Here is a 26,988-nt window from a genome sequence, read left to right as displayed (position 1 = left end):
CCCACTGCTGTGATTGGCTGTGAGACTTCAGTGTAAACGCCCACTGCTGTGATTGGCTGTGAGACTTCAGTGGAAACGCCCACTGCTGTGATTGGCTTACATCTCTAACTTCTCTAAGTATCACATGTGGAACTTCCTTGATAACTTTTAGCACGTTTTTACTATTACAGCTCTCAAGGTTTACTAATCGTGAAAAGTGTTGATTATAGCATTATATTCAGATCTATAGCATTATATTTAGATTGTGGCATGAAAGGTTGCAGTGATGAGCATGAAGCCGATCACAGACAGGTTAAGTGTATGAATGCAGCAACACAGTTTCTGCACACTAATGAATGCTTTCATTACAACTAACAGTGCAAACAGAATGTAAAAAAGAGATTTGTTGATTATAACCAGACTTTGTTATAACGGTAGTTTTGGTGCGAGTCCAGAACTGAATCACTGATAAACTTGTGGCATTTGATTGACAGCTCAACAGTGATTGTAAAAGGAGTGTTCTCTGATCACTTTCTGTATATAATTTATCACATTTTAAATCACATTTTCATCCTGCTAAGAGAAAAATGTGAAGTTGAGCATTAAGTCACTCACTGGTTTCATTTACTGGCACATAGACAAAAATCGGACTGTGTATGAATCACTACATATTATGAAATAACTGGTCACAGATCAGGCATTGGAAGGAACACGGTTACTGTGAATGTCTCAGTTGAGCATTATTTGTTTGTTCACTGTCGATTCTTTGGCAAATCAGTCACAATTTCATGGACTCCATGATGCTAATGTTGTTTGTAAAGCCTGCGCCGAAATTGTGACTGATTTGCCAAATAATCGACAGTGAACAAACAAATAATTCTCAACCGAGACTTTCACATTGTTGAAAATAAATAAAATAAGCACATTCCTAACATTAGGATCCATTGGAAGGTAATATTATTGTTAGTCCAGTCTCGCTCGTCATCTCACTAACTGATGTCACACCAGTGGGCGGGGCCAAAGTTGCGTTGATCTGCAGAGGCGGTCTTTCAACGATCTATTATTTTTGGACTAACAAGGAAGTTTTTAGATCTGAAACTTACAGAATATACTTCTAGTATGATGACCATTATTTCTCAGTTCATGACCCCTTTAAAGTACGATGCGTAACTCATCCCACAGGTTTGATATCTCGAATCACATGTGCTGTTCCGATTGGACTTAGCACCTGTCAATCACCCACATGCTGATCAGCAAATAAAGTGTCAATCAAAACTGCTCTTTATCCCTCAATGAGAGACTGCTCTTGGGTAGATCGTGCCCCTGTTTTTCCTGTGCACACACTGCTTTTTCTGGTTGGGTAGCATGTGCTGTCCGTCAGCGTAAGGCTTACGTGTTTGTTATTCTGCAAACTGCCACAGGTCAGGCTCTGGAGGACGGCCATCAGCTGGCAGGTACAGTATACATCTCTGTACCCGAGGACACGCTCATTATTCCCCACTAAACCTGCTCTTCCCTCCCGAACCCTGCTTTAGCAACCGTGATCTTTCACTTAAAAAGAAGCTCTTTTTAAGTATTCAAAGAGATGCATTTCATCCATGATCCCGCATAGACGCCGCGCGGGAGGTTGTGGTGGACGGGTGGTTGCCTCAAGGCCGGATAGATTGATGATAGCAGATTGATCACGGTTTCGTAGCCTCGGAGTCTCACACCCTACTGTTGTATTTCAAGCACTTGGATTTGATTTTGAAGCATGCTTTTAGTTTTGTTTATTTTTTGAATCACCTGTTCTTACCGTGATTGGTTGTGCAAATAGCATTATTGGAACTCTAGAGTTTCGTGCCATTGATCATTGTGTAGTTTTGTGCCTCGACTTTTTGTCTGCCATATTATGTGTAACCTGTCTTATGTTGCAGTGTTTTTCCCCATCGATGTCATTGTTTTAAAGTCACCTTTCTGTTGACAGCAGTGTATTGAGAGTACTAATGGTGATAACCATGCTACTTTTGTTCATTATTACGGCTAGACTGCTCGCATCCCTCCTCACACCCCATCGCGACTATAGCTACCGATGGCGCGGCAAGCGCAAACGCCCCTGGTAATACCAGCCTAGTCAATGGTAGGTTGAGCAGGCCTTCGCTGTCCGTCACTCACTGGCTCCGCCTCTCACTGGCTCCGCCTCTCCTCCTCCAGTTGTCTATTGCCTTGTCCAAATACCCACACTTGCGGTCTTGGCCACTTGAGAGCGCAGTAAGTAAGTGCGCAAGACTGTCCCATGTCTTAAAAATGCCCTTAATGCACGCTAAACCCACACTATCTAAGCGTATTTGAGGCTATCCCATCATGCATTATGTTCAGGAACTCATGTGCCCCGAAATCGCTTTTTTTTGTAATTTAAACTAATTAGTACGTATAATTTGGTAAATAAAACATAACATTTTGCACATTTTATTGGTGCAAAGATGAGTATGGATGTGTAGGTCTAACATTTGCAACTGCTTTTATCACTTAATTAGTTGCACCACAATTTTAAATGTGTGTCTTCTGTTAGTTACACAGCGACTACTGAACAGACATGTAGAAGTTTATTTTAACATGCAAAGTATTGAAAATATAATAAATAAAAGCTTGCGTTTTTTTTTTTGCAAGACTATAAGCGTGTCCCATCGAATAATCACACTCGCCTGCTTGAACACTTCACAGAGGACATACGTCATGCCTAGACGAGTGGTCAAGAGCACAAGTGTGTGTATCTGGACAGGCCTCGATCTTCCTCTCCTGTCCTCTCAGTGCATGAACCCTCTGACCGCTAACTCCTTTATTGTTCTCTTCACTCTTCTACCCTTTTCGTTCCTTTGTTTTTACCTGTGCCAACAGCAGAATCACAATGCCGAGCGTCCCATTGGTTAAAATAGGCCACATGATTATAACCAGAGCTTAAACGTAATCTAAATAAGTATTGCATAAGTATAAGTATTTCGGAGAGAATCGTTGGTGTGTTGGAATACAATTTATGATATTTGATGCAAAATATTATTTAAATTTGTGATTCTACAACAATATCACATTAGTATTCAGCAAGGATGCATTAAATTGATCAAATGTGACAGTAAAGACATTCATAATGTTACAAAATTATTCTATTTCAAATTAATGCTTAATGTTTTTTTTTTACTTGCTATTCATCAAAGAATCCTGAAAAATAAGATGTATGACGTTTCCAGAAACATATGAAGCAGTTTTCAACACGGATAATAATCATAATGTTTCTTGAGTATCAGATCATCATATTATACTGATTTCTGGAGGATCATGTGACACTGAAGACTGGAGTAATGATGATAAACTCAGCTTTGATCACAGGAATAAATTACACTTTACTATATATTCACATAGAATATTTCACTATTTTTACTGTATTTTTGATTAAAAATGCAGCCTTGGTGAGCAGAAGACCTCTTTGAAAAAATATTAGTATTAAATTGTAAATTGTATTAAAAATATTAGTATAAAATAAATATTAAATTGAAAAAAGAATTTTTCCGCCCCCAAACTTTTGAACCGTAGTGTACACAAATACTACAGTATTTTTACAGTACACACACACACACACACACACACACACACACACACACACACACACACACACACACACACACACACACACACACACACACACACACACACACACACACACACACACACACACACACACACACACACACACACACACACAGTAAAAAAGTTAATGTTACTTTATATTTCAAACTAGTTTAGTTAGCCTAAGTTAAATTCCTCAATACAATAAATGCAAATTACTTTTCTTCAAAGCAATCAATTGCAAATTAAAAATGAAAAAAAATTAATTAAGTTTTAAAAATTAAAAACTTAACATACCAAAAGCAAATAAGTTTTTGGTATGTTACGTTTTAATTTAATTTAACTTTTAAAAAATTATATATTTTTTTGGTTTTTATGAAACCAGTTCGTAATAAGAACCAGTTCTTGACTCCAAACCCTAGATTTCTAGATTATTTCCTGTGTGTCAGACACTAGTGCCGTATAGTTCCCACACTGCAGTGTGTAGTTGCGCGGGATGAATCCGTTTGGAGCGTCCTGCTCGTCCCGTTCCTCCGCTGCTGTTGCATGGCTGTCCTGTAGCCGTTCTTCTCCCGCATGAGTCGTGCTGTGTCTCGTGTCCTTCATTGTGTTGAGTGTTTCTCTTCCATTCATCCTCCATGGAATATCTTCTGAACGACACGATTCCTCCGTTATGACCAATCACAGTGACAAACCAACAGTGTAAACCGATGTACATATGAGATATTCCATGGCACACACACAACAGAACATCCATTATTGTGATAACAAACACACATATACTACAAATATCATCTAAACACATGTTATTTACTCAACATCTATATGTGGATGGTAGCGTACGCTGCATCTGATATAAAGACGTAATACACTTCATTATAAAACGATTCTGTGTTATGTATGTGACTCACAATGATGTTGATAAATTACTCATTCTCTGTCTTCCTTTTTTAATTTGATTTCACTGTAATGTCCATGTGATGAATGTTTTATCGTCTGCTTTCTGTTATTTTTGTCCTGTGTGTGTGGATGTCTTCATCTTAGGTAAAATGCAGGATGGAAATATGGAGAACAACCAGACCAAAGGTAACCTGCTTTCCCTTTACCGCTGGTTTGAGCGCTCACCATGATTTTATTCCTCCGTTCTCAACGGGTCAGATGTCAGCTCGTGTGTTTGTGCGGCTTCTCATGTGTGTGTGTGTGTGTGTGTGTGTGTCAGGGTTCCTGTCCTCGTCCAACTCTACAATCATTTTAATGATCAAGTGTGTATGTCACCAGTAGTCTAATGGGTTTTGCTCTGGGGTTACTTGCGCGTTTGCAGATACAAATATCCAGAGGTTTCGAGTTATTTCAAGTAAAAGTGAAAGTTGTATCAAAATGACTTGTATTAATAAATACTTTGCGTTTAAGTTTTGTTCACAGGATAGAGTCTGCCTTAGGCATTGTGTGTTCAGTATTGATCAAGTTTCTGATCTTAAAGTTGAATATATGCAAAAGGTTTAATGTTTTATGCATATATCATTGCATTAATAAAAGTATGCATAAAATGTGTAGTGCGAGTAACTGACTATGAACTATATCAATGGATTTGGACAGTTGATGCTATATATCTTTTGTTTCGTGTAACAACGATATAATTGGTGGTGGAGGCATTACTGGTTTATATTGTTTTAAAATGTGGCAAACATTGCACAAGATGCATTGAGTAGTGTAAAACTGCGTCTTTTGCCTTAAAGGGACACTCCACTTTTTTTTTGGAAATAGGCTCATTCTCCATCTCCCCGAGAGTTAAACAGTTTTACCGTTTCCGAATCCATTCAGCCGATCTCCGGGTCTGGCGGTAGCACTTTTAGCATAGCTTAGCATAGATCATTGAATCTGATTAGACCGTTAGCATCTCTCTCAAAAAAATTTAAAACTTGACTCTTCTGTAGTTAAATCGTGTACTAACCTGACAGAAAATGAAAGTTGTGATTTTCTAGGCCAGTATGACTAGGAACTATCCTCCCATTCCTGCGTAATAATCCAGGAACTGCCGTACAGCAGCGTAATAATATTACACACTTAGTGCCGGTCACGTTGGTAGTTACCGAGCTGGGGACTATTTTTTAGGTAATGCGTAATATCATAGTTCCTTGTCATATTGGCCTAGAAAATCACAACTTTTATTTTTCTGTCGGTCTTAGTACACGATGTAACTACAGAAGAGTCAAGGTTTAAATAAGAAAAATATCAAAACTCTTTGGTCATTGTTTTGAGAGAGATGCTAACGGTCTAATCAGATTCAATGATCTACGCTAAGCTATGCTAAAAGTGCTACCGCCAGACCCAGAGATCGGCTGAATGGATTCGGAAACGGTAAAACTGTTTAACTCTCCGGGAGATGGAGAATGAGCCTATTTACAAAAAGAGTGAGTGTTCCTTTAAAGGAAAATTTGACCCAAAAGTAAAAATAAGCAAGGAATCATTCCATATCGAGTCATTTCAAAACTAAATGACTTTCTTTCTTCTGCTGAACACAAAAGATGATCTTTTGAATAATGTGCTGGTTGCTCATTTCCATTCAGTTACAATGAATTGAGTTCAAGCCTCAAAAAGCACACAAAAATTCTATAAAAGTATCCCAAAGGTAGTGCATAAAAAATGTACATAATTTTTATTGTATATTTTATTTTATTTTAATTATTTTATTTTATTATTTTATTTAAAAAAAAAAGATGAAACCAGTTCTGAATAAGAACCAGTTCTTGACTCCAAACTCTAGATTGATAGATGATTTCCTGAACATTTCGCCTGTGTTTCAGACAAAAGACCAGATTTTTCAATGTAACATTTATTTATTTATTTTTATTTTTTTTAATTTAATTTCATCATTGTTCCAAGTTCAAACATTATGGGAATGTTACTGTTGAATGTTTCTCTGAATCTTCTGAAACAAGTCTAACATTTAAAAAACTTTAGGCAAGGCAAGTTGAACGAACGTTCTGTGAATGTTTCTGACTGAATGTTTGTCTCACAGAAGAAAGAAAGTCATACAGGTTTGAAGCAAAATAAGGTTGAGTAATGATAGAACTTTAATTTTGGGGTGAACTGTCCCTTTAAGAAGTTGATACTTCTGTCATCAGATCCCATGAAAAGGGTTTTCAGTCGTCTCTCAACCATGTAACGTCACCAGGATCGAGGTTTAATCCAGTTCCTGGATAAATGTAAAACCGCCTCACGTTTCCTTTGATCAATGTAGATATTCAAAATAACAGATTCATTTGGTGGTTTGCTGAATTTGGTTGCAAACCAAAGTAATTGTACTTTAAGTAAAAGAAGATTACTGGTCCTCTTGAAATGTTCACTTCTATTGGAATTTTAAAGGTGCTGTGTGTAATATTTAGGAGGATCTGTAGACAGAAATGCAATATTATATACATAACTGTTTTCAAGGGGTGTATAAAGACCTTCATAATGAAGCGTTATGTGTTTATTATCTTAGAATGAGGCGTTTCTCTCTACACACACACACACACACACACACCGCGGGTCAGCTTACACCGACATGTTTCTACGGTGGCCCTGAACGGACAAATGCGTTTCGTCACTGTGTTGTTCTTCAAGCAAAGAAACTAAAGCTAAAGCTTAAGCTAAAGTCAGCAAATAAAACACTGACACAATGATGAACAAGTCACAATAATATTCACAATAACATCGTTTTACTGAATAATTAAGTAAACCTAATTTATCATTGCTTAACTGGCTACTCTCTGCTGTCTCAGACGACGACATCACTTCCTGTCGGCCACCGTAACTTCTGTTGGTTGCAATTCACAACCTCACCACTAGATGCCACTAAAAATTACACACTGCACCTTTAAGTGCACTTGGTGTCTGGTAGCACGTAATGGTCATTCATATATTATGTTATCGAGTTACTATTTACATACAAACAAACATACAAAACCCAACAGTAGAGTTCAAACTCTGGATTATTCTGATTTCGTGATTCCCTCACAACGAGGTCCAGCATTAGTCGTGAGCAAAGGTCAGGCGGCCCATTACCAACACGTGTTTTCTGTGGTCTTTCCAGTGAAAAAGCAAGATGGCGCCGCCGCGATGGAGATGCAGCCCTTGAAGAGCGCAGAGGGAGGAGAAACCGACGAGAAAGAGAAGAAGAAGGCCAACGTCTCCAAGAAAGAGAAATCCGTCCTGCAAGGAAAACTGACGAAGCTGGCTGTGCAAATCGGGAAAGCAGGTGCCACGTGTTTATAGGGCGTTTGGGAATCTGCTGTTTAATCATCGCAGTGGAGCACTAATGCCGTGTTTACTGTGGTCTGGTCCTCAGGTTTGGTCATGTCTGCCATCACAGTCATCATCCTGGTGCTTTACTTCGCCATCGATAACTTTGTGCTCCAGAAGAGGCCGTGGCTGCCGGAGTGCACTCCAGTCTACATCCAGTATTTCGTCAAGTTCTTCATCATTGGTGTTACGGTCCTGGTGGTGGCGGTTCCCGAAGGCCTTCCGCTGGCTGTCACCATCTCTCTGGCCTACTCTGTGAAGGTACATGAAGAATGGTGAACGTGATTTCAGCAAGTACCACATGTTCCTGGAACAACTGTCCAATCAACCAATCAGATTTGAGGGACAAGTTTACAGTTTAGGCCAAGTTTAGTCTTAGAACCAGGGTGAGGTGCTTCTACATCAGTGTTATTCACCATTTCATCATTATTCATCAAAGTTACGGGGTTAGGTTTAGGGATAGGGATAGGGTAATGACTACATTTTGGGACAGGAATGTTATTCCAGGATCAACAAAAAATATGTTGATCCAGGAACATGTCTTACTTGGCAAAATCAACGTGACCCATGAGGATTAGATCTAGTTTAATGGAGTAGTTCACTTCCAAATTAAAATATCCTGATAATTTAGTCACCACCACATCATCCAAGAAGTTCACGTCTTTCTCTCTTCAGTGGAAAATAAATTACGTTTTTTGAGGAAAACATTCCAGAATTTTTCTCCATATAGTGACTCCAATGGTCCAACGGGTTGAAGGTAGTCAGCTGCAAATATGGCTTGACCCAAAAAAAATTCTAACAAAAGGTTTCTCAGTGGTTTACAGTAGTATCAGATGTACTTAAAAACATACTAAAAGTTTACCAAAGTTTTACTCCAAGAAAGGCCCCGTTATCAAAATGGCGGCCATCAGGTCCTTAAAATCATAGATATACATAATAAAGGCTAGATGTCTTACGGCGGAGTCTCGAACGGCATCACCCGGTGGCCATCTTGTCACAGGCACAAATACTCTTATCTCGCTGAAATCTTGACGGATTTACAAACGGTTTGGTTTATTACAAACGTTATTAACGTGGCCATAATACTGGATGCTTGAACATGTTGAAATATATAATATTATAATTATTCATAAGTGTGCAGTGTCATAACTACATCTCTGACGTTTATAACAAACCAACCTGGTAGAAAATCGAGCAAGTTATGGTTATTTGAAAAGTCCATGCACCATTAAAACACAATGTTACGAGTGAGCGAGCTGACTGTGGCAAGATGGCCGCCAGGTGCGGACGTCGACCTTCATTGGCCAGCAGCGTGGACGAGACATCTAGCCTTTATCATATGATATCTATGCTTAAAATGACCTTTACTCCTTTGTATTCCTCCTTGACCAGGAATACTGGTGCCTGATACGTTTTGGTCATGTAATATTCTAACTAGCACATTTGCATGAAAGATAAGTTATTACAAGTGCAATTATATATTAAAGTTACAATTGGTTACAAGGTCCAAATGTGAGTTTCAGTGCAGCTTCAAAGTCTCGACATGATCCCATATCAATAAGAGTCTTATCTAGACAAACCAGCTGTAATTTTCTAACAAACAATGTAAAAATATATGCTTTTAAACACAGATGCTCGTCTTGCACTGATGCGCCACACATTACGTAATCTCATTTTCTTTTCCAACTTCAAAATCGTCCAACATCGTTGTTTTACCTTCTTTTTTTTTGTAAATGGCGTTTGATTTAGTCTTTGCACGTTCGCTTTCCAAACACTATCGGTACTTCCACTACGTCACGCTTGACCTTTCAACATGATCACGTAGTGTACGAGCATTTGTGGTTTAAAAGTATATAATTGTTTATTTTAGTTATAAAATGGCCACTGGTTTGTCTAGATGAGACTCTTATTCCTCGGCTGGATCGTGAGAGACTGTGAAGCTGAAACTCACATCTGGACCTTCGACCCGCTGGACCATTGAAGTCACTATCTGGAGAACATCCTGGAACGTTAATTTCTTTTCGACTGAAGAAAGAAAGATATGAACTTCTTGGATGATGTGGGGAGAGTAAATTATCAGGAAATTTTCATTCTGAAGTGAACTAATCCTATAATACTTTGACATGAAACTAACCTGACGAGCTGATGACCCAAAGAGCGGTTCTGGGCATCATGAACACTTTTAATGCCAACACTATTCAGAGTATATTCTTGCATCCATCCGCACTGTTTTAATTCATTATATATTTAAAGTATTTGCATTTTATTGTTTTTATGGATTCACAGATTAATCATCCAATAATCGGCATTGGCGGATAAAAGCTATTATTTTCACTATCGGCCAATGGCAGATTGTTCAAAAACAGCCGATGGTCCAGGCCGTTTATATCCTGTCAATCAAAAGTGGTTATAAAACATGTCAGACTGCAACGCTTAATGTGTGTGAAGAAAATGTCTTGTGTTGAATTCAGGGATGTCGCAGTTAACAGGATTCAGTTCAAAAAATAGCGGCATTAATGCTTTATTTGACCCAATAATCACCCATAGTTCAAGCCCGGGTTGCCAGGTCCGCGTTTTTGACACTTATCATCATTTTTAGCGCTTCCCTTCCAATAATGGCGAAGAGCTTCGTGTTTTCTTCTGATAAGAAACAATGTCTCAGCTTTCAAACTCTGAACTTTTTATCACGAAATTGAGACAATAAGTGGCGTTTTGACGCTCTTAAATGTGATGAATTACTGATGCTCCTCATGTCAAGCGGCAGCACGAGTGTTTTCTTCCACTTTTATACGTTATAGCACGAAAAAAAACATGCATGAACATCAAAATGTCCCATTTCCATGGTTCCGCCACAGAATAAAACACTTGAAAAGATAATTACGAATTTTATCTCACAATTGCGACTTTATTTCTCAGAATTTCGTGATATAAAGTCAGAATTGCGAGAAACAAACTTTCTTCAATTCTGAATTTTAATTCTGAAATTCTAACTTTCTAACATGCAATTGCGACTTTATAACATGGAATTGCGACTTTATATCACACAATTGCGACTTTATAACACACAATTGTGACTTTCTATCACACAATTCTGACTTTATGACACAATACGACTTTATAACACACAATTCTGACTTTATAACATGGAATTGCGACTTTATAACACAATTGCAACCTTATATCACAGAATTCTGACTTTATAACACAATTGCAACTTTATATCACACAATTGCGACTTTATAACACAATTGCAACCTTATATCACAGAATTCTGACTTTATAACACAATTATGACTTTATAACACACAATTGCGACATTATATCAAAGAAAAAATTATTTATATTGACTTTATATTGAGAGAAAAAAGTCAGAATTTGTGAGATAAATATTCACAATTACCTTATTTATGTAGACAGCTACTCATATATGTTTAGTGGACAGTGCATCACAGTTTTTAGGCATATCCAGAATGCACTTTACCACACCATGTTACATTAGCCTGTTATCTATAATATCACTAATACTTTTTGTGTCTGCGCTGATAGAAAATGATGAAGGATAATAATTTGGTCCGCCATCTGGACGCTTGCGAGACCATGGGCAATGCCACGGCGATCTGCTCAGACAAGACCGGGACGCTGACCACCAACCGCATGACAGCAGTGCAATGCTTCGTGGGGGATTTCCATTACAAGACCATCCCAGAGCCCAGCTCCATCCCAGCCAGAACCCTGGAGATCCTGGTCAACGCTATATCCCTCAACAGCGCCTACACGACGAAAATACTGGTGAGAAATCATACAATTTAATTCAATTCACATTTATTTGTGTAGCGCTTTTCACAATACTCATCATTTCAAAGCAGCTTTACAGAAAGTGCATGAGTCCACATTACAACTTACAGTGTTCTGTTATCAGAGGAAACTGTCTAAGTTATGCATTTCAGAAATATGCATTATACAAAATCACAGTTAGCTAAAAATGTATAAAAAATTTAATGCAGATACAATGAGCTCCAGTAATGAATACTTGTTTGTTAAGAAAGGATTATGACATTTAGAAAATATAGCATTGGTGCATGTTGACTACAACTGCTTTGCAACAATAGACTTTAATGTTAATAGTGTATAAACACAATATTACTTATATACACTGCCAGCCCTGGCCCCAAAGAAGTTACACACTCTTATATTTCACTGCACCGCCTTTAGTTTTTTCTAGATTACAGTGTGCATTCGTCATGTGATTGTTTCGACATCCTTATGCAACATCACAGCATTTATTTACACCAAGAGTTGCATTCAGTTATGGACTCTTAAGACATTATCTTAGACTCTTAAGTATTTTCTTATTTAAATCCAAATGCCGGCTTTCTTATTGGCCAGGCAGTGTAATACACAAGGCCAGCAGAAATATATGAAACATCACCCTCATTATTATCATGTGTTTATTATTATTAGAAGGATTAACCCCTTGAGATGTATCATCTCGTTTTCGAGGGGCTCCTTAGATACAATGTAACACAATTACAACATAAAAATAAAAACATAACAAGATTACAATTAACAGTACATCAACAAACAACAAAACACACACAAAAAATTAAATAATAATAATTAATAATAATGTTTTACACCACCGAGATACCAAAACAATACAGAAAATAAATACTGATCAGAAAATACAATTTATAAATCAACATCAATCACAAATATAAGTAGATATATAATCATAACAACAGTAAACATAACAACAGCCACAACCCTCATGTCAGTCAAACTCTCTAAAAACCTGTTCACACCAAGATAATAACTATAAAGATAACTTTAATAACTATATTAGCATAAACGCCAGCATATTATATTTTTCAGTTTTTTTTTTCTAAGCCGTCTGCCGCTTAAAATGTCTGAGCTCTTTCAAGCAGGATGGATTCTGATTGGCTGTTAATGTTTTTATCATTCATCAGCTGGAAAAAATCATTCTGAATATGATTGCGACGATATAGTTTCTCTGTGTCTTTATCGCTATTTGTGGTGTGGACTATTCTATTCTTTTATATTTATAAAGATATTTAGACCTATATATTTATTGTTATCGCTATAGTTATGGTCCTCGTGTGAACAGTTCTTCCATCTTTGGAAAGCAGAAGATGTTTAGCAGAATATTAACCTCTGAAAAATATCATAAATCACCATAATAACATCACAAAAACTGTGTCATTGAAATGAGGACCTTCGTATTAAACCAGAAATGATGCAGCTAATTTGAACACTGAAGTCTTAAGTATTGATGTTTCCATTTCATTCAGCATCGCATTGGAAAATTAATATATACACTCTTAAAAATAAATGTTCTTTATTGGCAACTTTGGTTCCATAAAAAACTTTAACATCCATGAACATCATTTAACATCCTTTTCATTCCACAAAACGGTTCTTTACAGTGGAAAAATGTTCTTTAGGAATTTAAAATGTTTCTCACACTAAGAAAGATTGTTATTTTAATAACTGATCACTGAGAGGTTCTTTGGGGAACCAAAATGAGTTATTCTATGGCAAACGTTAATAATAAAAGTGTTCACATTGAGATTACATGAAAGCTGAATTAGTGTACTCATACATTTTAATTGTTCTTAACTTGAAATGTTTAAGTACAAAAAAAAATCTGCTAGTTCTGCTAACTTAAACTTTGAATTTCAGAACTTAAAAAATGTGAGGCAATTGATTGCCTTAAGGATTAGTTCAATTGCGTATTACGTGACGTCACGAACGCGCATCACAGAACAGAGCAAGGCGAGCGTTTGTGCTTATAAAACTTAAACTTTTTTATTTATTTTTGACATGAGCGATCATTTCGCTAGATACGTTTTTTTTTTTAAAGTGAACTAATCCTTTAAATGTTTTGAGTTCTGCCAACTTATTCGGGTTTACAGTGTACCGTAATCATTGAAAGTGTATCACATTAACACAGATATTAAATCCTACAGTAGTTTATTGTGATTTCCTAATCACTGTGTTTGCGTTTTCATGTGTCCGTTTCCACATGTGTTCTTTGACAGTCGAGAGCGCTGCAGAATAATCACTGTGTATTTCGGAGCGCCAGATTGTGTTGGTTTCCATAAAAGAACAGTCTGCACGGAAACCATTGAGACAATGAGTTATGAAAAAAAAGAAAGAAAAAAAAAGCCACAACTCTTGGTTCTGTGAGCTGGAGATCCTGATCTTGCTTTAAGACGGCGATGAGCTGAACGCCTCCTCTCCGCAGACTAGCACACCGTCCCAGGAGACCAGCGCGGAGAGCTTTCATAACCATACAAAGCATGGATAAGCATATCATTCCAGACGTCTTGTTTTAACTCCGCCTGAGATGAGCAGAACTCTTCATCCCTGGAGAGATCCAGCAGGAGACCATGCTTTACTGCTACATTATATAATTATGCATGGCCTTTTCCTCACCCGAAACTCAAGAGCTGCCTCCGAAACTTTTCAAAGTCTCCTTCCCAACTCACCCTGCTGAGAAATCCTTTATTAACCCTTCAGTTGAACATCTGATTTACCTAATGTGCTGTTCCAAATCAATAACGGCCAGCCTTTTAAATTGCTTGTAAATCTCTCGTTATGCTATATTATCATCAGATATCGGATTAAATCTTTTTGTCCGCTTGTTTTCTTTCAGTTAGCACAGGTTTTGAATGAGTTTGTGGGACGGATTGATCGTAGGCCTCATTGATCGGAGCTCAGGCTCCTCAGTTTTGAGTGAATAAAGTGCATGTGTTCAGATTAATGAGGTCTACGATCAATCCGGATTCAAAAACAAAGACAAAACCTTGAAAGAGAGCAAAGTTGAGAGAAAGATTGAATACAATAGTTTGCAACAACATAGCATAATGAGAGATTCATAAGCAGGTTTTGTAGGCAAGACATTTTTGACCAGGAACACAAAGTCCAATGTGGTAACATTAACTATTCGGGGTGTCACAATACTATATATCGTATCACAATATATCGCAATACAAAACTGCAACAATATGTATGGTGGATAGTGACAATATTGTCTATATAGTTCACCCAAAATTAAAATTTCTGTGTGAGAAAAAATTCAAGTTTTCAGAGTTTAGTGTCAGTACTACATTAACTACTATATATAATGTTTAAAATAATGTAATAATGCAGTGGGGGAATATGTGTGTGTCCTGATAATGCCAAATGTCTGATATTACCAGTAAAAGTGTCCTATATTATTTTAAATATATCTAGTCAGTGACAGTGAAAGCATATTCGTCTACAATAATTCAGTATTTTCAGCTTCAGAATCATGAATATTGTTATTCTGGAGTCTCTTTTGTCCTGTGCTTTGGGTTTTTCAGCACCAAGTCCATCATATTCATTTACACACACCATCTAACACCAAATTTAGCATTTTAATCTACATCACATTTTCTTGTTAAAGGTACACTGTGTAGGAATTTCTCCCATCTAGCGGTGAAATTATATTTAGCATTCAGACGAATAGTGCTCTCTAGCGCCTCGCTTTTTCAAACCCGTGTTGCAACTACGGCAGCCGTTATGTACCAAGAAGCGATGACAACAATCGAGTCGAGTTTAACTATACGTTATATGTTCTACTGTTATGCTGCTTATATAATGAGTTGCACAACCAAGCAATGAAAAAAAAGCTTGTAATTTAGACCGTAACATTGACTTACCCGTCGAGAAGAAAGCGGGAAACTCCAGCGTCCCTTTTAAAGTCTTTCTCCTTCATTAGCTCTCTCCACCTGGGTAAAGCTATCCCGATATTTACCTCGGTTTTTGAATTAGTCGGTCACGTTTCCTTTTAAATTAAATTTTGGCATTTCTCCTATGGCTCGGCATAAGTGTGATCCTGAATTATGAAGTACGTGCAGTGCAATCGTTCATATTTACCAGGGCAGAGACGCGCATTATTCCTCTCCTCGTCCGCTTCAGTGTCAGTTACGTTACGCCGGCTCTGGACGAACACGCGCTGAGCTAGGCTAGTGCTTTCTGTCCCTCTCTGCTATTATAGTTTTTTCAAGATGGAGGAACAACATGGAAGCCTCCGTGGACTTCCCTGTCCCATGTAAATAAAGATAAGAAATTCTTCGAGTATGAGGATAAGTCGGATAATTGGGAGAGGTAATTGTACACCATTGGGGACCTATTTATGAATAAAGACATTGATTTTAGTAAATAAAATACTTAAACTACACATTATCCATTTAACCTTTTATCATATGTCTTGGAGTATCGCAATAATATCGTATCGTGAGTTCAGTATCGAGATATGTATTGAATCGTAACATGAGGATATCATTAACTAGCATTGTTGTTGGGGGGTTGCATTGTGTCCGGCCCAAATGACCAGAACACAAGCAGAGGGAATGTCCTGCTCTCCGGCAGAACGGTGAAGCACCGGTGCAGTGTTAAATGACACTTTTACCTGTGCTTGATACAGATTTGCCATTCATAATGTATGTAGCGTGTCTCACGGAAGAGTTAGTGGAATCCTGCAATGTGAGCAGGACGCGCGGCACTGTGCCGGACATGAACACGGATACTTCAGCCGGTCGTCTGAGCTCAGGTTTCTGCACCACATGTTCCATCGGACCTTCTGGCCCTGCGCTTGGAGAGGTCAGGTCGGACACCGAGGTCATGTTCCCGGGCCCATCAATTCTTGAGTGGAGGTTACGTGTGTGTGTGTGTGTGTGTGTGTGTGTGTGTGTGTGTGTGTGTGTGTGTGTGTGTTTCAGCGCTGTTCTCTAGGTCACCGGCTACGGTGTGTTTTGTAAACTCTGGATTCTTAGTTACATCAAAGACAGTTGCAGTTCTTGCATTTTTTTCACAGTGTGTTTGAGCACAAATGATCAGTTTGGGGTTCACATGTTGCTTGTGTTTTATCAATGCACAATGTGTTTTTAATCGGCTTCTCCCTGGGAATCTGGGAACACACTCTTAGAAGAAAAGGTTCTACATAGAACCTTAAAAGGTTCTATAGGCGCTTCGTATTTGGAACCCCTAAAAGGTTCTACACTCTTAGAAAAAAAGGGTTCATTGGGGTTCTATATAGAACCATAGGGTTCTTTACTCAACTCCAAAGAACCTTTTATGCTAAAAAGGTTCTATAATGACAAGAAAGAACCCTTTCTTGGGTTCTGTATAGAACCTTTTAGGGGTTCCAAATATGAAGCGCCTATAGAACCTTTTAAGGTTCTATATAGAACCTTTTCTTCTAAGAGTGCAGGTCCATTACCTTTAAAGGCCCACTGGTTTGTTTGATGCGTTGGCGTAATTTCCACTGAAACAGGGAGTTAAGGCGGCGGGACATATTTAAAGGGTTAATTCACCCAGAAATATAAACTCTGTCAGTAATGACTCTCCCTCATGTTGTTCCCCGTCAGACTTTCCTTCATCTTCTGAAGATATTAGTGATTAAATCTGAGCGCTGTCTCACTCCTCCATAGGCTTCTGTTGTAATTGAAACTTGCCGGCCCAGAAAGTTAGTAAAGACAATGTTTAAAATAGTCCGAGTGACTACAGCGGCTCATCCTTAAGTTTATCAAGCGATGAGAATACTGTGTGTGCAAAAAAAATAACAAAAAAAAGGACTTTATTGAACTTTTGATGTTCTTCTGTGTGTTCCTCTGAGTGAGTTCACGTAGTCTATTAGCGCAGCGCTTCTGGGGTGTACGTCAGAACGGAGGCTCACTATTGGCCAGCATCACACACATGACCAGCGTCGGCCAATAGTGAGCCTCCGTTCTGATGAAGCGCTGCGCTGTTACACCGTGAACTCACTCAGAGGAACACAGAAGAACATCAAGAGTTCAATAAAATCCTTATTTAGTGGGGGTTTTTGCGCACAAAGTATTCTCGCGAAACTGGCTTTTAAAGGGAATGGGAGAAGAGACTCTGATTGGTTTATTGCACGTTACGCCCAAAACACACCCGTTACTCATTGAGAGAATAGAGACGACCCTTTTAGACCAGGGCCGGGAGCGCCGACCGTTTTTCCCGTCATTAAACTAGCAAAAGTGGATTTGGACTTGATCCGAGTGTTTTAGATCCTTAAAATAGGGCCCTAAGTGCGTTTCAGGAATATTTGCCCATCCCTGGTGTATATTATAATGAACCATGTTTTTTTCTTCTAAGGGTTATGCTTAGACAAAGCCTGCTACTGGTTATATGCTGGAAAAAAAACTCCTTCTTTGTAAAACTAAAGGCTATTTTGGGAGCATTTTTTCTTCGTGCCCATGACAAGGTGAAATATCTTGCTGTCTCGTGTTTGAAAAGTTGTGACTCATTTTGGGCAAAGTGGTTTGTCCGGCTGCAGCCGCTCCATGTGCTTCAGAGACTCTGCCAAAGCCTCTCCGCGACTCCTCGGCCTGCCACTCATTCATTTAAAGGGATAGTTCATCCAAGAAGAAAAATAGCCCATTATTTACTCGCCCTCAATTCATCCTAGGTGTATATAACATTCTTCTTTCAGACGAACACAATCAGAGTTATATTAAAGAATGTCCTGGCTCTTCCAAGCTTTATAATGACAGTGAATGGCTTTATATGGCTTTATAAGTCCATACAAGTGCATCTATCCATGATAAAAGTGCATCTTTCCATCATAAAAGTGCATCTATTCATCATAAAAGTGCATCTATTCATCATAAAAGTGCATCTATCCATCATAAAAGTGCATCTATTCATCATAAAAGTGCATCTGTCCATCATAAAAGTGCATCTATCCATCATAAAAGTGCATCTATCCATCATAAAAGTGCATCTATCCATCATAAAAGTGCATCTATCCATCATAAAAGTGCATCTATTCATCATAAAAGTGCATCTGTCCATCATAAAAGTGCATCTGTCCATCATAAAAGTGCATCTATCCATCATAAAAGTGCATCTATCCATCATAAAAGTGCATCTATCCATCATAAAAGTGCATCTGTCCGCCATAAAAGTGCATCTATCCATGATACAAATGCGTCTATCCATCATAAAAGTGCATCTATCCATCATAAAAGTGCATCTGTCCATCATAAAAGTGCATCTATTCATCATAAAAGTGCATCTATCCATCATAAAAGTGCATCTATCCATCATAAAAGTGCATCTATTCATCATAAAAGTGCATCTATCCATCATAAAAGTGCATCTATTCATCATAAAAGTGCATCTATCCATCATAAAAGTGCATCTATCCATCATAAAAGTGCATCTATTCATCATAAAAGTGCATCTATCCATCATAAAAGTGCATCTATTCATCATAAAAGTGCATCTGTCCATCATAAAAGTGCATCTATCCATCATAAAAGTGCATCTATCCATCATAAAAGTGCATCTATTCATCATAAAAGTGCATCTATCCATCATAAAAGTGCATCTATCCATCATAAAAGTGCATCTATTCATCATAAAAGTGCATCTGTCCATCATAAAAGTGCATCTGTCCATCATAAAAGTGCATCTATCCATCATAAAAGTGCATCTATCCATCATAAAAGTGCATCTGTCCGCCATAAAAGTGCATCTATCCATGATACAAATGCGTCTATCCATCATAAAAGTGCATCTATCCATCATAAAAGTGCATCTATCCATCATAAAAGTGCATCTATCCATCATAAAAGTGCATCTATTCATCATAAAAGTGCATCTGTCCATCATAAAAGTGCATCTGTCCATCATAAAAGTGCATCTATCCATCATAAAAGTGCATCTGTCCATCATAAAAGTGCATCTGTCCGTCATAAAAGTGCATCTATCCATGATACAAATGCGTCTATCCATCATAAAAGTGCATCTATCCATCATAAAAGTGCATCTATCCATCATAAAAGTGCATCTATCCATCATAAAAGTGCATCTATTCATCATAAAAGTGCATCTGTCCATCATAAAAGTGCATCTGTCCGTCATAAAAGTGCATCTATCCATGATACAAATGCGTCTATCCATCATAAAAGTGCATCTATCCATCATAAAAGTGCATATATCCATCATAAAAGTGCATCTATTCATCATAAAAGTGCATCTGTCCTTCATAAAAGTGCATCTGTCCGTCATAAAAGTGCATCTATCCATGATACAAATGCGTCTATCCATCATAAAAGTGCATCTATCCATCATAAAAGTCCATCTATCCATCATAAAAGTGCATCTATCCATCATAAAAGTGCATCTGTCCGTCATAAAAGTGCATCTATCCATGATACAAATGCGTCTATCCATCATAAAAGTGCATCTATCCATCATAAAAGTGCATCTGTCCATCATAAAAGTGCATCTGTCCATCATAAAAGTGCATCTGTCCATCATAAAAGTGCATCTGTCCATCATAAAAGTGCATCTATACATCATAAAAGTGCATCTATCCATCATAAAAGTGCATCTATACATCATAAAAGTGCATCTGTCCGTCATAAAAGTGCATCTGTCCGTCATAAAAGTGCATCTATCCATCATAAAATAGTGCCAAGTGTTACTCTTGTGGCGTAATCCGACTTGTCTATGGCCGTCTGCCGGAAGCTAGTTATTTTTAAGTTTTAAATATGGATATTTTTCTTACACAAACGCATGGCTTCACTTCAGAAAGCCTTTATTAACCCCCGAGAGCAGTATGGAGCACTTTAATCATGGATGGATGCACTTTGATGGACTTCAAAAAATATAAAGCAATTCAGTGCCATTATAAAGCTTGGAAGAGCCAGGACATTTTTTTTATATAACTCAGATTGTGTTCGTCTGAAAGAAGAGTGTCATATACACCTAGGATGACTTCAGGGTGAGTAAATCATGGGCTAATGTTCATTTTTGGGTGCACTGTCCCTTTAAGCCAGTCAGTTTTGGCAAAGCGCTCCCCTCACGGCCCGTCAGGATAGGGAACGCTGGGAAATCAAAGAGGTGCTACTGTATGAAAATGACCTTCTAGGAGACACTGGTGGCCCTGCCGTGAGACGGAGAGTCGAGCGAGGGCCCGTGTGGAGATCGGGAGCCGAATGGGGCCGTAAAGAGGAAGTATTTGCTGCCAGTGCATGTTCTGCCATATGCCGTGGTTCATAGGAGTGTGTGTTGACCAGGGAGAGGACAGCTGTTCAGGAGAGCGGTCAGTGCCAGCTATGAGGACTGAAGGGTGCGATCAAATCCGCATCAAACGCATGAGCAGGTTTGAGTGACCCAGGTGAGCAGATATGAGATATGATCCACTATATTCCTGACGAGGAATTATGGGAGGCTCTTCCGGTTTGGGGAAATTCCATTCAAAAAGACTGAAACTATTCATTTAAAATCATAATGTTGCCTTATAAATATCTTTTTAGAGCTTGCTGTACGTCATGTTACACAGCACATCTATAGTGTAGATATAGTGAAGCTCAATGTAAAAGCTTCAGGTGCATTAAGAGTTAAGAATTATTTTCTTTAAGAAATGAAGACACTCAAGGTGGACAAGTGCAAGACAAATGTGTGTATCTGGTGATGTTCGTTGCTTGCTGTGTTAAGGAGTTACATGTATAATCCCACGTGTCGATTGGGTGATTCGAGAAATACAATCATAATTGTCTTAAATGATCCTACATGAAGTGATACTGGTATTCCTCCTGGTTCTGGAAGCACTGGAACTCAAGTTTGGATGTTCTTAAATATTGTTTGTTGTATGCAAATCTGTTATTCTTTTCTTTCTGTTTCTTTACTTTGTGATATGGACCTGGTTCTGGAATAAAGAATTCATAATAATAATACTAATAAATAAACAAAGCGTATCCGTCAGTTTGACTGAATGAGCTGTCAATGTTTTATTTTCAGACATCATGAGAATAATGTCACACTTGGTGTTTTAACGTGACATTATAACAAGAATATCTGTGGCAAGAGCTTCTGTTCAGTCGCTGTATTCTTCCTCATGATTACTTTCTTTTTTCCTTTTGCATTCTGCTGTAATAGTGTGAATATATACTGCACATTTGTGGTCAGTTCTCCCGATTTAATTAAACAAATATCCCATTAATAATTCACTGGGATAGACCGAAGAATCTTTTCTCCTCAGATTCAGGTTTGTTTTCACAGGTAAATGCAATTTATTATCAGTCAAAATGACGGAAATCACTTTGAAATAGTATCACGCAATGCTAAAGGAAATTAAAATGTTTGATCAAGGCAACATATGTTACATAATACATTGAGTTTGAGATGTATAACAAACCCAACCCAGAATGACTGAGGAAAATGAATACAGAGCTGCTGTGCAAAAGAGTAAATAATCACGTATTCTCCTTCTGTTAGGCGTCCAAGCTGTTGATACGACTGCGATGAAACTGTTATGCGACCCTTAATGATCCTCAACATTAATAGAACAGAAATTAATACATTAAATATTCAACAATATTTTTGATCTCCTGCATTGACAGCATTATATGAGACCTGAACTGAACTGAACTGTTTTCTCCAAAGCGACCAGCCCGATCTCATGAAAGTGCATAGCTATCTATACGACCAATGTTATTTCTCGTGTGATTTATACGGCAAAAATAGTTTTTGTGTGCATATGATACGCAAATATCACATGCATATGATACGCACTTTATGGCATGTGATACGCACACACTCCCCACCCCTAATCCAACGCTATCTCACGACCAATTCGTACGAATTTGTACGAGTGATTAAAAGGTGGCTAATTCGTACGAATTTGTACGACCTCACTCGTACGAATTTGTACGATTTGTCTAAACCCACGTGATGGGTAGGTTTAGGGGCGGGGTCAGGGGTAGATCATTCGTATGAATTCATACGATTTTGGCAAATCGTAAAATATGTACGATTTAGCAAAAAACGTACAAATTCGTACGAGTGAGGTCGTATGAATTGGTACGAATTAGCCACCTCGTAAAATTCATACGAATTTTCAGTGAGTATACATGCACGCAAAAAAAAAAAACATTTTTGGTGTATAAATGCTACGAGAAATAACATTCGTGGTATATACGCACTTTCATGAGATCGTGTTGGAGCAGCTGTATAGATAAATGAACTAAATTAATAACTTTTTTTACAACAAAAATGAACCATCACTAAACTTAGGCTATACTTAAGCTGGACTGTGACGCTCTTTTCTTCTAGCTCTGCTGTACAGAAGAACAAACTGTTGCATTATTTTCCTGTTATCTCTGTAAAGCTGCTTTGAAACACTCGGTATTGTAAAAAGCGCTACATAAATAAATCTGACTTGACTTGTGTAACTGGTGTCTGATTCCTCTCTGGTCTTCTACCGGTCCAGCCTGCAGATAAAGAGGGAGGTCTTCCCAAACAAGTGGGCAACAAAACCGAGTGTGGCCTTCTGGGACTGGTCCTGGACCTGAAGCGGGACTACCAGACCGTGCGCAACCAGATCCCCGAGGAGAAGCTCTACAAGGTTTACACGTTTAACTCCTCGAGGAAGTCCATGAGCACCGTCATCAAGCTTCCCGACGGGAACTTCCGGATGTACAGCAAAGGAGCGTCTGAAATCATCCTCAAAAAGTGAGCGGCTTCCATCAGCTCTCTGACGTCTGTCCACAACTCTTCATGAAAGCTTTTCAATGTCGCCGTAGCAAAAGGCAGAGGTGGACAAAGTACACAACTTCCTTACTTGAGTAAAAGTACAGATACTACTGGTCAAATATTACTCCGTTACAAGTAAAAGTTGTAAAGACCGATTTTTACTTGAGTAAAAGTACAGAAGTACTCATTTTTAAAAGTACTTAAGTATAAAAGTAAATGTCAATGCATTATTTTATTATTGTTGCATTGTTGCATGTAATACTTACAGTACCTTATGTCTCTGAATCTCTGCCTGCCTACCCTCATATCAATATCACATGTATTTATATAACACAGCTCCAGTCGTGGGATTGAATAAGTCACTCAATAACGTCCACAATGGTTCCGGACACACACACGGCTGTTCCCAGTTTTTTGGCTTTTAGTATGAATATGTTAGCCTTGTTATCTATAAGCTAGTGTGCTCCAAAACAATGACAAAATTCACATTTAGAAGACCAAACCCAACGTTGAAAATTAAAATCATGTTGATATCAGAATCCAATGTCAGATTGGCGTTAATCTCCAACGTTGGACAGACGTTGTATTGTGGTTGAAAATCGGTTGACGTCAGAAACCAACATCAGTCGAGCTCTGACGTCAACCAGACATTCATTTACAACCCGAATCATCCCTGACGTTACTCTCTACTCAAGGACCTTGACAGAAATGTAGTGGAGTAAAAGTAAAAGTTTCCATAAAAAGTAATACTCAAGTAAAGTACAGATACTCAAAAAGTGTACTTAAGTACAGTACTCAAGTAAATGTACTTTGTTACTGTCCACCTCTGGCAAAAGGACATTCTGTTGAATTGCTGTCCCTGGAATCATTTAGATGGGCAATTTGGTGCGGATTCTGATATTAATATGGTAACAAATTAGATGAAATTCTGTTGAGATCAGACTAGTTGCACAAAAATCATATGAAAAACAGTCGTCACACAATATCTGCCTATAATACGGATGAACTAAAAAAATTAGAATATGGTGCAAAAGTTCATTTATTTCAGTAATTCAACTTAAAAGGTGAAACTAATATATTATATAGACTCATTACATGCAAAGTGAGATATTTCAAGCCTTTATTTGTTATAATTTTGATGATTATGGCTTACAGCTTATGAAAACCCCAAATTCAAAATTAGAATATTGTGAAAAGGTATCCATAAGCTGTAAGCCATAATCATCAAAATTATAACAAATAAAGGCTATATCAATATCAATAATAATGAGTCTATATATTAGTTTCACCTTTTAAGGTGAATTACTGAAATAAATGAACTTTTGCACCATATTCAATTTTTTTGAGTTCACCTGTATGTTTTAGTAAGATGATATTTAAATGCTTATAGTTTTATGATCAAAGCCCTGTAGTTTTAAACATATAATAATGCAATACAATATGTGATGATTTAGAGATGAACAAATATACCTTCCTCAAAAGCCTGATGGATCATATTTGATACTCATGATTTAAAAAAATCGATATATATTTCTGTATAATCAAGTAAACCAAAGTCGCGTCAGTGCAGTGCTGTTCTTCTGGAAATATTACTAACAATATTGAAGTTATTCTTACATTTACTTTATAAAAATCAGTAGATTTCACAGAAAATAGACTCGTGAAGCACGAGCTGAAGATGGACGGTTGTACAATTATACTAAAATTACACTTAAAAATTGCTGGGTTGTCTCAGCCCATGGTTGAGTCAAATATAAAACTAACCCAACGTTTGGAAAGTGTGTATGGACACATGACGCTCGCTTCACGCGTGTCTCCGGTGTGTTTGGTCCAGGTGTGCTCTTATTCTGAACGAGGTTGGAGAAACCCGCGTGTTCAGGCCGAGGGACAGGGACGAGATGGTGAAGAAAATCATCGAGCCCATGGCGTGTAACGGACTCAGAACCATCTGTGTGGCCTATCGAGACTTCTCCGGAGACCCCGAGCCCAACTGGGAGGACGAGAACAACATTTTGACCGACCTGACCGCAATATGTGTGGTTGGAATCGAGGACCCTGTCAGGCCCGAGGTACCAACTTTCTTCATATTTCATCATGTCATGGTTTTTGTTTGAAATATTTTGCATTTTATGCATGAGAACGCCTGTAATGTGACCTCCGCCTCAGCATTTACTGATTTTGCTAAAAATGTGAAAAGCTATATATTTTCAAAATTGTCTAGTCTTAATACACACCATCTTAACCCTGGAAACCTGTGATATGAAATAGTAGTCTGAAAATGTGTTTTTTTAAATTGACTTTTATTGAACCTTTAGTGAAATCATCATATCATATTTTATACATCAGGTTTTTATACCTCATATAGTATGATATACACTCTAAAAAATGCTGGGTTGTTTCAACACAATTTTGGGTCAAATATGGACAAACCCAAATGTTGGGTTAAAAATTCAATTAAAAAATTTAACCCAACGGCTGGGTTTGTCCATATTTGACCCAAAATTGTGTTGAAACAACCCAGCATTTTTTAGAGTGTAGTGAGAATATGGAGGAAAAACTGCTCAAATTTATTCAGATTCTGATATTAATACGGAAAAAAAGTGAGATTAAATTCTCATAGTTTGTAATGTAAATCAATGAGATCAGAATAGTTGCACAAAATTCATATAAATATCAATCGTCACCCAATATCTTCCAATAATTTGTTGTAGTAAGATGATATTTAAATGCTTAGTTTTATGATCAAAGCTCTGTAGTTTTAAACATATAACTCTAAAAAAATGCTGAGTTGTTTTAACCCAATTTTGGGTCAACTATGGACAAACCCAGCCATTGGGTTACATTTTTCAATTGCATTTTTGATCCAAATTTGGGTTTGTCCATATTTGACCCAAAATTGGGTTAAAACAACCCAGCATTTTTTAGAGTGTAATAATGCAATGCAATACAATGATGATTTAGAGATGAACAAATAAACCTTCCTCAAAATCCTGATGGATCATATTTAAGACTCATGGTAAAAAAAAAAAAAAAGGATTTCTGTATAATCAAGTAAACCAAAGTCGCTTCAGTCCAGTAAGTGTTCATCTTAAAATATTACACTCTAAAATATGATGGGTTGTTTCAACCCAATTTTGGGTCAAATATGGACAAACCCAAACGTTGGGTTAAAAATGTAATTAAAAAATGTAACCCAATGGCTGGGTTTGTCTATATTTGACCCAAAATTGGGTTGAAACAGCCCAGCATTTTTTAGTGTACTAAGAATATCGAAGTCATTCTTACATTTACTTTATAAAAATCAGTAGATTTCACAGAAAATAGACTCGTGAAGCTCAAGCTGAAGATGGACGGTTGTACAATTATACTAAAAGTATTTTACTTGCTAAAAATGTCTTACACTAAAAAATACTGGGTTGTTTCAACCAATGGTTGAGTCAAATATGGACAAAAACAACCCAACGGTTGGGTTGGTCGATATTTGACCCAAACATGGGTTGAAAGTTTGTGTTTAGAGTACAGTAACTATCAATGAGACAACAGCAAGTTTAGCGTTTAAATAGCGTT

At 37.7% G+C, this 26,988-nt stretch overlaps 1 protein-coding gene across 11 annotated transcripts in view; it reads left to right on the top strand.

Moving 5' to 3' along the window:
* The window catches only part of atp2b2 (ATPase plasma membrane Ca2+ transporting 2), a 207,139-nt gene that overhangs the window by 148,020 nt on the left and 32,131 nt on the right, over nt 1-26,988 (top strand). For 8 of the 11 annotated variants that reach the window (XM_079597526.1, XM_079597536.1, XM_079597533.1 and 5 more), the window contains exons 7-14: nt 1,401-1,433; nt 2,006-2,098; nt 4,624-4,665; nt 7,655-7,819; nt 7,910-8,124; nt 11,410-11,652; nt 23,159-23,400; nt 25,256-25,490. In XM_079597526.1, coding sequence (XP_079453652.1) covers nt 1,401-1,433; nt 2,006-2,098; nt 4,624-4,665; nt 7,655-7,819; nt 7,910-8,124; nt 11,410-11,652; nt 23,159-23,400; nt 25,256-25,490 — 1,268 coding nt within the window. The remainder of the gene's footprint in view (nt 1-1,400; nt 1,434-2,005; nt 2,099-4,623; nt 4,666-7,654; nt 7,820-7,909; nt 8,125-11,409; nt 11,653-23,158; nt 23,401-25,255; nt 25,491-26,988) is intronic. The other 3 variants (XM_079597530.1, XM_079597535.1, XM_079597528.1) reach the window with 3 other exon arrangements.

The sequence above is a fragment of the Phoxinus phoxinus genome (genome assembly GCF_949152265.1).
Source record: "Phoxinus phoxinus genome assembly, chromosome: 22".
Classification (NCBI taxonomy): Eukaryota; Metazoa; Chordata; class Actinopteri; order Cypriniformes; family Leuciscidae; genus Phoxinus; species Phoxinus phoxinus.
This window is presented reverse-complemented; position numbering and strand designations above follow the sequence as displayed.